Raw genomic sequence first — 11,430 nt, 5'->3', positions numbered from 1 at the left:
AAGATTATGGGGCTGAAATTGTTGGCACACCTCTGCTCTAACTCCAGCAGGAATACACTGGACGACCATCAGGTGAGTGCTCGTCTTAAATTGGAGTTCACATTCGGCCTTGTAAGAGGCAGAGGATCCACCCACCCCTTAATGAGGCCAGTAACGTGGATGGGGTGGTGTGAGGGACTCCTTATGTTGGGGAAACCTGTGATGTCAGTCTCACAAGTCAGGGCATACATGGAGGCTGGTAGGCCCAGTGAATAGAGGGATACGGTAATTTTGCAGTTGGGATTTTTTTATTCATTCGTGGGATGTGGGCGTTGCTGGCAAAGCCAGCATTTATTGCCCATCCCTAATTGCCCTTGAGAAGTTGGTGGTGAGCCGTCTTCCTGAACCGCTGCAGTCCACGTGGTGAAGGTACTCCTAAGTGCTGTTAGGAAGGGAGTTCCAGGATTTTGACCCAGTGATGATGAAGGAACGGACGATTTATATTTCCAAGTCAGGATGGTGTGTGACTTGGAGGGGAACGTGCAGGTGGTGGTGTTCCCATGTGCCTGCTGCCCTTGTCCTTCTAGGTGGTAAAAGTCGTGGGTTTGGGAGGTGCTGTCGAAGAAGCCTTGGTGAGTTGCTGCAGTTCATCTTGTAGATGGTATCTACTGCAGCCACGATGCGCCAGTGGTGGAGGGAATGAATGTTTTAGGTGGTGGATGGGGTGCCAATCAAGCGGGCTGCTTGGTCCTGGATGGTGTCTAGCTTCTTGAGTGTTGTTGGAGCTGCAGTCATCCAGGCAAGTGGAGAGCATTCCACCACACTCCTGACTTGTACCTTGTAGATGGTGGAAAGGCTTTGGGGAGTCAGGAGGTGAGTCACTTGCCACAGAATACCCAGCCTCTGACCTGTTCTTGTAGCCACAGTATTTATGTGGCTGGTCCAGTTAAGTGACCCCCCAGGCTGTTGATGGTGGGGGATTTGGTGATGGTAATCCCGTTGAATGTCAAGGGGAGATGGTTATTGCCTAGCACGAATGTTACTTGCCACTTAGATTTGCAGACCATCTTGAGGGTCTGGGCCAGAAATGTCTGGACCCTGAAGATCTACATTTTTTTTGTGTGAGGGGAATGGGGTATATGCCCCGTTTCCCCCCCCCCCCCCCACCACCAAACGCCTTGCGTTTCATAGTCTGCTAATGGGGTGACATCCCACATGGCAGAGATCACTTGGAGCGTATCCCTAAAGATTTTCAGGGCCTGATTTGTCAGGTTTTTTTAAAATTCTTTAGTCATCTGAGAATTAAACAGAGCTGGTATTATTTATCCTCAAATACTGCATTGTATCGAGCTATTAGAGGGTGTAGAGATATTGTTTGCCTTGAAGAAAGATCTGCCTTAAACTATGTCTTCAGATCTCCCATTGCACCTCTCCTGCTAGTGGATACGCAGCTTTATAAAGCCAAGAGTGTTATACCATGTAACTCATGTATTCTGCTGCTGAAGTATAGCGGGGGGTGTGTGTGTGTGTGGTTACAAGGTGTAATCAACATTCGGGTCACAGTGGTGGTCTTTTTTTAAAAAAAAGTTTATTCAACAGTTAAGAGTTTGTGACAAACAGAAGTTGAGATGAATTGGAGTTTAATTGTCGTCTGGTCAGGTAATTTTGGCGATTGGGAAGCATTGGTTGGTTTTTATACATAGTACCAGTCTGATGCAGATGATGAGGGTAAAACAAGGGTCAGATTTTACAGACTTCATTGAGTCAGGGCCCTGCACAGTTATTTGGACAGGGGCAGAAGACAGGATAAATACAAATCATAAAATGAATAGACAAAGTGAAGAAAAAAATGTTGAGGAAATAAAAAAAAAATTACCTGATAAATCCAAAATTTTTTTTTGGATAGGCAAATACCTAACGGTATTTATTTTGTGAAGTGCCCATTTTCCTTTTCAGTTGCAGCAAAAATAATAGGTCAAGATATTTTAAGTCAGTACAAGCCAATTGTGGATGAAAGATAATGGCAACTGGAGCTGACGAGGAGGTTCACGATGCTCGAATGCTGGGGTTTTCCTGCATGCAGCTGGAGCCACTCAATTGCAGTGTTGTCTTATCCACAAATGCAACCAACAGGCCTCTTCTCAATGACTGAAGGAACAATGTGAGGATCCTCCTTGGTACCTGTATCCTCCTTAGAAAGATAGTGTTGGGATCCATCCCTCTCTTCATAGCGAGCAGTCGTTTCCACTCTAGTCCAGCAGCTTGATCTCTGTTGGGAAAACCTGTAGATGCCATGAGCCTAGTCCTAACCTGGGCTCTGGGTATCCCCATTGGCCCTCAGGTGGCTGAGGGTGCTATAGGACCCTTGGAACATCAGTTGCAATGCCATCCTCGTGCCATAGTGTCTGCTGAATGCTGCGGTACAAGAATTGTACAGCACAGAAGGAGGCCATTCGGCCTGTGGCATCTCTTTCAAAGAGTTATCCAATTAATGCCACTCCTAATCTTTCCCCACAACCCTGCAAAATTTTTCCTTTAAGTATTTATCCAATTTCTTTTTGAAAGTTACTATTGAAGGTGCTTCCACCATCCTTTCAGGCAGTGCATTCAAGGATTTAGTTTTTTTTTCTGTAACTGGTTCACTATTTTGGCAGAAGTTTAAACAATGGATCAAAAACAAGTGAGGGTAGTGGGGCTGGAATAGCAGCATAGAATCACCCCTACCCCATAATAACTAAACAACAGTCATATTCCAGTTTGAATCAGTAGTGTTTATTTCATAGAGCACACTGCATTAACGATTATAGAAGTAGGTAAAAAAAAAATTTCCAAGCTAAGCACAAGCAAACCAGTTTATCAAAGTCTAACAGAGAATGGTTTATAGTTGCACGGAGATTAGACACAGACATGCAGAGCTAACGTTAGCAGATACATCTAGATTTTGGGAGCTTTTAGTTCACAAACAGCGATCGTGTGAATTCCACGTAGTCGAAGGCCGAAGGAATCTCTCTGCCTTTGCTATCCGTGTACGGCTTCATGTGCGAGAGGCAGTAATCAGCCTGCTCCCTCGACAGGTTCTAGAAATAAGGCAGAAGAATTTCAATATGTTAGCTCAAGTCAGTGAGAGTCAAATGGTTAGGCTTTGATTTTACTAAATCAGTAGAAGGTAATCATAAATTGAGGCCATTCTCAGCCAGCTCGTTGTAATGTTTTGGTCTGTACAATCTTTAACTTGTTCAATTTGGCAATTTAGACATTATATGCAGCAGCATTATTACAGTAGATGCTTCTCTGCTGGTCCCAGGTAAGTAAATCTAAAGGAGGGTTAATACAGCAGCAACTTGCATTTATATAGTGCCATTTAACGTAATAAAACGTCCCATCACTGAGCCACATGAGGAACTATTCAGTCAAGTGACCACAAGCTTGGTCAAAGAGGCCTCACAGTGGGGTAAATGGTGCTCATTGGGCAAATGCTGCCTATATTCAGGATGTCAATTAAATGATGGCATAGTTTATAGTGAACTGTAGTGCTGTTTATTACACTACAAGAAGCTGATTTTATATGGGCACTATCTTAATCTCAAATCTGACTAGTCAGCAGTGAATTGGATTCTAGTGTTCACACTAAATCCCACTGCCTTGTGCTGGTAGCAGACTTGTAGATCCCATGCACTTACTGCAGGTACAGCAAGCAATTAGGAAGGCAAATGGTATATTGGCTTTTATTGCAAGGGGGTTGGAGTACAAGAGTAAGGAAGTCTTGCTGCAATTGTACAGGGCTTTGGTGAGACTACACCTGGAGTACTGTTTTGGTCTCCTTACCTAAGGAAGGATACACTTACCTTAGAGGCAGTACAACAAAGGTTCACTAGATTGATTCCTGGCATGAGAGAGTAGTCCTATGAGGAGAGATTGAGTAGAATGGGCCTATACTCTATGGAGTTTAGAAGAATGAGAGGTGATCTCATTGAAACATATAAAATTCTAAGAGGGCTTCATAGGGTAGATGCTGAGAGGCTGTTTCCCCTGGCTGGAGAGTCTAGAACTAGAAGGCATAATCCCAAGATAAGGGGTCAACCATTTAGGACTGAGATGAGGAATAATTTCTTCACTCAGAGGGTTGTGAATCTTTAGAATTCTCTATCCCAGAGGGCTATGAATACTCAATCGTTGAGTATATTCAAAACTGAGACCGATAGATTTTTGGGCTCCAAGGGAATCGAGGGATATGGGGATCGGGCGGGAAAGTGGAGTTGAGGTAGATGATCAGCCATGATCTGATTGAATGGCGGAACAGGCTCAAGGGGCCATATGGTCTACTCCTGCTCCTATTTCTTATGTTCTTATCCAATGGTAGACAAAGCATCTCCTCTAATGGATTCTCTTCCTGCCCCTGTATTATTACCTCTAGTCCCCCAAGGATCTATCCCTGGCTCCTCCACTTCCTCATCTACATGTTGCCCCTTAGCACATCATCTGCAGACATGGGGTCAGCTTCTACACGTATGTGATGACACCTCTCTTACTCCCTCCACCGCCTCACGTTGTCAGACTGCTTATCCAACAGCCAGTCTTGGATGAGCCTCAATTTCCTGCAGCTGAACATTGGGAAGACTGAAGCCATTGTCTTTGGACCCTACCACAAATGCTGTTTCCCTAACCACTGATTCTATCCCCCCTCCCTGGCCACTGTCGTAGGCTGAACATAACTATTCGCAACCTTGGCATCCTGTTCAACCCTGAGCTGAATTTCCGAGCCCATATCCCCTCCATTACAAAGCACTTGCCTACTTCCACCTCCGTAACATCACTGGCCTCCAAGTGTACCTCAGCTCACCTGCTGCTGAAAACTCATCCATGCTTTGCCACCTCCAGACTCGACTATTACAATGCTCTCCTGGACAGCCTCCCATATTCCACCCTCTCTAAACTTCAACTCATTCAAAACTCTGCTATTTGTATCCTATCCTGCACCGTCCCGTTCCGCCTCCACCCCTGTCTTTGCTGATCTACATCATCACCCAGTCCCCCAATGCCTCAGGTTTAAAATTCTCATCTCGTTTAAATCCCATAAGGGCTTTGCCCCACCCCAGCTCTGCAATATCCTCCCCACTCCTTCCCATTCTCCGCGCCTCTAACTCTGGCCTCATGCATTTCCCAATCATTGGTTGCCATACCTTCAGCTGTCTAAACCTCTCCGCCTCCCTCTCCCCCTTAAGGCCCTCCTTAAAATCTCTTTGATTCCCCCCCCACTCCTATGTCCTCCTTTGTCTCAGTGTCCATTTTTATACGACGACACCTCGGGATGTTTTTTCTGCGTTAAAGACGCTATATAAATGCAAGATGTTGTTGTCTGCCAGTGTGATAAGGTAATCGGGATCCAGCACTGTAAACACCAAGAGCTGACTTGGACACTAGAGTCCCAGAGTCCAGTATCAGTATAAAAGTGACATCAGTGTCATTGTCTTTAAATTGCAAAGTTTTACTCTTGCCTGACCTCCACTCTTCAATAATCCCTAGTTGGTTTGTTTTCGGAAGGGAAAGTCTAAGCTATCTGTAGAACAGATTTAGAGTTGAAGCCGGTAAACACTGTTTAAACATTTGCTGCATTACCTGGTAGAGCTCTTCACGCGTAACAAATGCTTTTCCTTCCGAGCTGAGAGCACGGAAAGCACTCTCAATCTCCTCGCTAGACTTAACATTCTCCGTTTCTCTGCTGATCATGAAGGCCATGTATTCCTGTAGTGATACATATCCATCTCTGCAAACACAGGATGAAGCACACATTACCACAGGCCAAGAAAATAAAATTCTACTTCAATTTTTAAATGGAAAACAATTTCTTTTTATAACTATTATATTTTCAGTGCCAATGGAGTTAACGAGGAACTTTCATCATTTTTGTATAATAAGGCGGCTAAATCTTTATCCGTTTATCTAACTTAGGAAGTGTTTTTCTTTCATGCAAGTTCCCCTGCCCTTTAAAGGCATTAGACTCCCTGCTGGAGTACAGCCCCAAGGGTGCAGCTCTCTCTCTGATGCCTCATCCAAGGGGCAATGTGTGACCCTGGACAGCAAGTACTGACTGGCCGTTCTACTATGGGATGCATCACATCAGATGCATCACTGGTGAGCAAGCAGAAGGGTGAACTATGGCTAATTCCCCCCCTTTCCCTCCCCCCCCCCCCCAAAAGAGGATGCTAAAGCCGCTTGTAACGTCCCCACTGCCACCAGCTAACTCGGGCAGATTGAAGCTGGGACTGTCCCGGTCTGTACGGCTCAGATTCTCACTGGACAAACTAGCCGAGCCCTCAGGAGAGCCCAATCTTAACTTAAGCTTCTCATATTAGAATTTATTTTACAATTATCTCCTGCACCAATCTGCAGACTGGTCTCACCGGTTGGGATCAACAGCATCCAGTATAGCCTCAAATTCAGGGTCTGGTTCTCCTTCCTCCACCATCGGCAAATCGTAACCCAAGGAACGCAAGCATGATTTGAATTCCTGATGGTTCAGTCGTCCCGATTTGTCTTTGTCAAAGTGTCTTGGTGGGGGAAAAAGTTAAAATATTTTAAAATAGCAGTACAGTGACAGCATACGTCACAATCCTGTATCAAATAAACCCACACTTACTTGAACATCATGCTGAATTCTTTAAGGGCTTCCTCTGTTACACCAGTCGTGTTCCTATGAAATAGGATGACATGGGTCGGTATCATTTTCACAACAAATATATAGATTTTATAAATCTGCACTTCTGACCACAGCGTTGCCTGACCCGGAGTGCAAATGGGAAGTTAGGGTGCAGAGAATAATGTGCAAATGGGAAAGTGGGGGGCAGAGTGATGTGCAAATGGGAAGTTAGGGTGCAGAGAATAATGTGCAAATGGGAAAGTGGGGGGCAGAGTGATGTGCCCCCCCACTTTCCCATTTGGGGGGTAGACTGTGCGAGGAGGACTGACCGTCGTGCCTGAATTCCCAATATACACTCCTGTACTGTGAAGCTCTGTCTGGGAGCATGAATTTGTAAAATCTACCCTATATTTCACGCGTCACATGAAAGCAATAGGAGTTAAGGTGACGCATCAACCTTATGATAATTTAGCAGGTTTCTAAGAATGACAGGTCTAGTTATAGAGCACTAGACTCACATCACGGAGGCTGCCCACATCCACAGCCGAAGCCGTAGGTAGTCCAACCTGTGGACACCTCCTCACCACCCATTAGAGCAACAAGTGGTGCCACTCTCACTGCTTTTTACTGTAAAATGAAACAAGTTAGCAGGTGTACTTGGATCGGAAGCAGCAAACAGACAATAAAAGGAGCGAGAGACCCCGGAGGGGGCAGAACCTAGTGGACGACCTGCCAGCACATCCAGATTGATTGTCCCCCGAGCACTAAATGAAATGAGCTCTAGCTGTGCACAGAAGACCCCCCAACTGTTGATTACCTGGCCTGTATCTGCTGCTCCAGGTTATGTTGCATTCTCATTCCCAGCTGATCCAGTTGGTCCCATTGCTGTGCCAGTCCCACCGTGCTGTGCTCTGTGTACTTGTTGTCTAGGATCAAGGCTTCCTCCATAGCTGCCCCAAGGTCCTCAATCTTTTTCAGCTGACTTCTCATTGCCCGAATCTCCTGGTGTTTTCTCTGTGAATGAGCAGGTATTTCAATCAACACAGGAAACCTACCCTAATATCTTAAGCTTGGTGTTCTCTATCTCCCCACCTCCCTTCTACCCAGTGCCACCCAGCCATAAGTGCAAGTATCCAACAAATGTCTGGCATTCCAAATGGAAACTGCAGAAAGGATGAAAAGATGTTCAAATTGTCAATAAAAAATAAAAATGGTTACAACAATGATGTTCTCCACTATTTTATATTTACAATGTATACTAAAACCATCAAAGGACACAGATCATTGCCACAACAATGGTTTTCTTCAATTTCACTCCTGAATCAAAGATTTGACATAGGAATCAAACTGACAGGTGTTCAATTTTAGATGCTAAAACTAGTGATTCTGCTGGTCCTTCACCTGTATGTGCAAGTGAATGAATCAAAGGCTTCTCCATGCTGGAAACATGGGGTTCAGTTTAAATTAAAACAATGGATACCAAAGCTTTGGTGAGTCAGCACTTGTTTAAACAAGATTGAAGGATAAAGCTGTGATGAAGATCCATTGAAACTAAAGCACAGGAGGACGATTTTCCCTGTGCCAGTGGAGCAACCTAATCTAATCCCATTTCCTTTTCCCTATCCACGTATCTTTTTTATAATCTTCCTAATCAAATAATTCCATTAGTCACTTGTGGCAAAGCATTCCATCCCTCTTTGAACTTTCCCTTTCATTCATCTAGTCATAATCCACAGTCTTTGCCCTCGTGTTATTGATTCATCAACCAGTCTTTCACTATTTGCCCCTTCAGAGTCCCACCTGATGGAGGTTCAGGCCTCTCCCAATAACTGCAGCTTTACCATTCAAAGCTTTATTCTACTAATATCGCAAGAGTGATGAATCTAGTCCTACCTTGGTTGCCTCAAGCTGCGACTCCAGCGTTCCTGATTCCTCCACCATGCAAGACCTGGCAATCATGTTGAATACAATTAGAAAATTATCTAATGGAACCATGCACACTATTTAGGTGTATCTTTTTTTAAAAATCCTGGTGAAGATTCCATGCTCATCAACAGAGTGAATCACAATCATAAAATCTAAGGGCAGATTGGTTACCCAGTTAAAACTCAAGAGATGCCAGAAAACAAAGGATTCTAACACATTAAACAAAATGTAGTAAAAGGTGTGAGTTCCCTGCGCGTTTGTGACTTAAAAGGACATTTAAAAGACCTATCACCTGTCCTACATTTAAAAATTTTTTAAGTTATCTAGAAAATCCTTGATTAACCATCTCAATGACAAGATGGTCATGAGTTCAAGATTCAGGATTGCTCAGATTTAACATCAAAAAACATTTCTGTTGGTTGCCGGGGCAACATTGATAAGGCTAACTTGCCCCACGATATCCTGTAATCTAGGGCAGGAAGTGCTCTGCTTCCCCAAATGAAAAGGACACATTGTACAGTGAAAAAGGAGCATTGTGAAACATCTAGGAACCAAGACATGACAAGGGGGCACAAAGGGTTTGTGGCAGAGCACTCTGTGCAAGGACTAGGGTACAGTTTTGCTTTTGCTTTCAAACCCTCCTCCCCTGTTCCACAATAGTTGAGTACCTCATCTTAGCCAGTCTGGGCAAACCAACAAGCAGAGTTTTCCAACGATACTCAACTGCTTAACCTGAAAATTCGGTAACCAACACCTGTTGACATTTTCTAGGACTGTTAAATTTTGTTAGGATCCCAAGGCCATAGCCTGGATGTAGAGAGGGGGGTTGGGGGGGAAGCAAATCTCTGTTCTATGGCATGATTAAAATGGGGCACGGGTGGAGGGATCGCACAGCAATGTTTATTTCTCAGCTTCTACAGATGCAAAGCAACGTTGCAGGAATGTTGAGAGTTAATCTCACGTTCATTCAATGATCAGTGGTAAAATCAATGATCAACTGATGCTACCAACTTCTTAGGAGGAATGATTCTCTAACAGCCAAATGCAGTTACATAGGATCCAACAGGGTTAGGTTCTTGATTAAAAACACTACGATAGAGACACCAGCTCGATCCCCCTCCTGCGTTTTGCCGAGTTCCCAATCTCGGCCATCTCTGGGAAGTGAGCAATCAAAGGGCAAGTGATCACTAGGGCATTGTCGTGTGTTTCCTAACAGCTGGAGAAAGAGCAACAAGGGTGAAGGACTCAGAGCAGATTACCTGGTCTCCAAATCATAGAAGGTGCATGAATCACATAGGGAGAGAGAAAATAAACTGGATATGAGCCTTTTTTAAAAAAAAGTATATTAACGCTTAATAATCATTGTGTTTCGAATCTCCAGTGGGATTTTTAAAAATCTGACCTCAGACTCTAAACAGTGTATAAACAGCTTGGGATGAACAAACCTTGAATCAAATTAAGTCTCGTAGAGCAGGTGTGAGGTGAGATGGCTGCTCGTATACCATCTGGGCTCTTGAAGCTTTAAGCCATTTACAGAAACTGAAGCTGTCGCTCACCCCTTGACCCAGTGAGTAGCTGAACCACAAGGACCAGGTTCAGTCTTTGCTCTGTGCTGAGTCAGTTCTCAGCCAGGGTGGCAGCAGAAGGTCTACAATTGGCCTTGGCACCCCCCCCACCTGTATTTTGGGGTGGGGGGGAATAAAATAAGCCAGGCTTCCTGCTCCTGATTGGTAGCCAGCTACTCCTGATCACAGTACACGTTTGACGAGGACAGAATTGTTCTTAAATGCAATGCCACCAGTGGCCGAAGAACATGGCGATACTGCGATGGTCGGATTGACCAGTTGGACGAGGTACCGGAAGGGTTGCCCATGCAATCGTACTCCAGGAAGGAGTCAACGCCTTCAGGAGAGGAGCAACAAAAAAAAAAGACATGATCCCCATCGGTGCCCACACCAAGTCTCCATGAGACAGGTCCAAAGTTTAATCATCCCTCAAATCTCACGCACAGGCAAAAAGCCAGTTACCACATGCAATGTTAGACCTACCCAAGATGCTGGGAGGGGCAGTATGACAGCACACGCACACATTTCTTTAACACAAGCCCTGCCCCTTTGAAGAATTTACTATGAAAACGGTGAGCTTATGGCAGTGATGTTAGTATCGGAGTTACGCCTCAATCAGATGGCAAATGCATTACAAATAACGCAGAAAAATGAGGAGGAAAGAAAGAAAAACCTTCCAGTCAGATCATCCCCAACTTCATACTGATACACATGAATGACACGACGATAAGCTATACTAATAGGAAAAAGAAGACAATGTTGGAAAGGAAAGAACACAAATTTAAAAACAAGCTCAGAAGTAAAGACAGTGTTAAAAAATAACTTCCTGCATGCTCATGCTGTAAAACTTAATTCCTTTGGGTCTTTGACTCAAAGGACAGTAGCACCATACGGTGGGTGAAGTCTGCATACCCAACTGCTTTGTTGAACAGAAAGAGACACAATTTTCCTATCCAGAGCTCCAGTCTACACCCTCCAACTGATCCAAAACTCTTGCTATTTTCATCCTGTCCTACACCAGAGTCCCATTCACTAATCACCCTGACTTAGGGAATATGGGCTGAGTGATCACCCTACACACTGAATTAAAAACCCTTGTCCACAAATCCCATCAGGGCTTCGTCCCACCCAGTCTCTGCAAACTCCTCAAGCCCCACATCACAGCCTGCACCCTTCGGTCCTCCGACTCTGTGCACCTTCCCCGCTGCAGCTCTCCCATTAGTGGCAGAATCTCTCTGAACTCCCTATCTAATCCTCTGTGCCTCAATACTTCTCTCCCGCCTTTAAAAATCTCAAAACCCAACTTTTCACCCTTTCAGTCAT

The 11,430-nt window shown here is 44.6% G+C and overlaps 1 protein-coding gene across 5 annotated transcripts in view; it reads right to left on the bottom strand.

Annotated features, from left to right (window-relative positions):
- Positions 1–2,729: 2,729 nt before the first annotated feature.
- sptan1 (spectrin alpha, non-erythrocytic 1) overlaps positions 2,730–11,430 on the bottom strand; it is a 94,826-nt gene continuing 86,125 nt past the window's right edge. For 3 of the 5 annotated variants that reach the window (XM_067969948.1, XM_067969947.1, XM_067969949.1), the window contains 7 exons: positions 10,781–10,843; positions 8,510–8,564; positions 7,434–7,630; positions 6,617–6,670; positions 6,381–6,527; positions 5,596–5,743; positions 2,730–3,056 (listed from right to left, as the gene is read on the bottom strand). In XM_067969948.1, coding sequence (XP_067826049.1) covers positions 2,931–3,056; positions 5,596–5,743; positions 6,381–6,527; positions 6,617–6,670; positions 7,434–7,630; positions 8,510–8,564; positions 10,781–10,843 — 790 coding nt within the window. In that variant the 3' untranslated portion in view covers positions 2,730–2,930. The remainder of the gene's footprint in view (positions 3,057–5,595; positions 5,744–6,380; positions 6,528–6,616; positions 6,671–7,433; positions 7,631–8,509; positions 8,565–10,780; positions 10,844–11,430) is intronic. The other 2 variants (XM_067969950.1, XM_067969951.1) reach the window with 1 other exon arrangement.

The sequence above is a fragment of the Heptranchias perlo genome, chromosome 31, assembly GCF_035084215.1.
Source record: "Heptranchias perlo isolate sHepPer1 chromosome 31, sHepPer1.hap1, whole genome shotgun sequence".
In the NCBI taxonomy this organism is placed as follows: Eukaryota; Metazoa; Chordata; class Chondrichthyes; order Hexanchiformes; family Hexanchidae; genus Heptranchias; species Heptranchias perlo.
The sequence above is the reverse complement of the archived record's forward strand: the minus strand, read 5'-3'. Positions and strand labels throughout refer to the sequence as shown.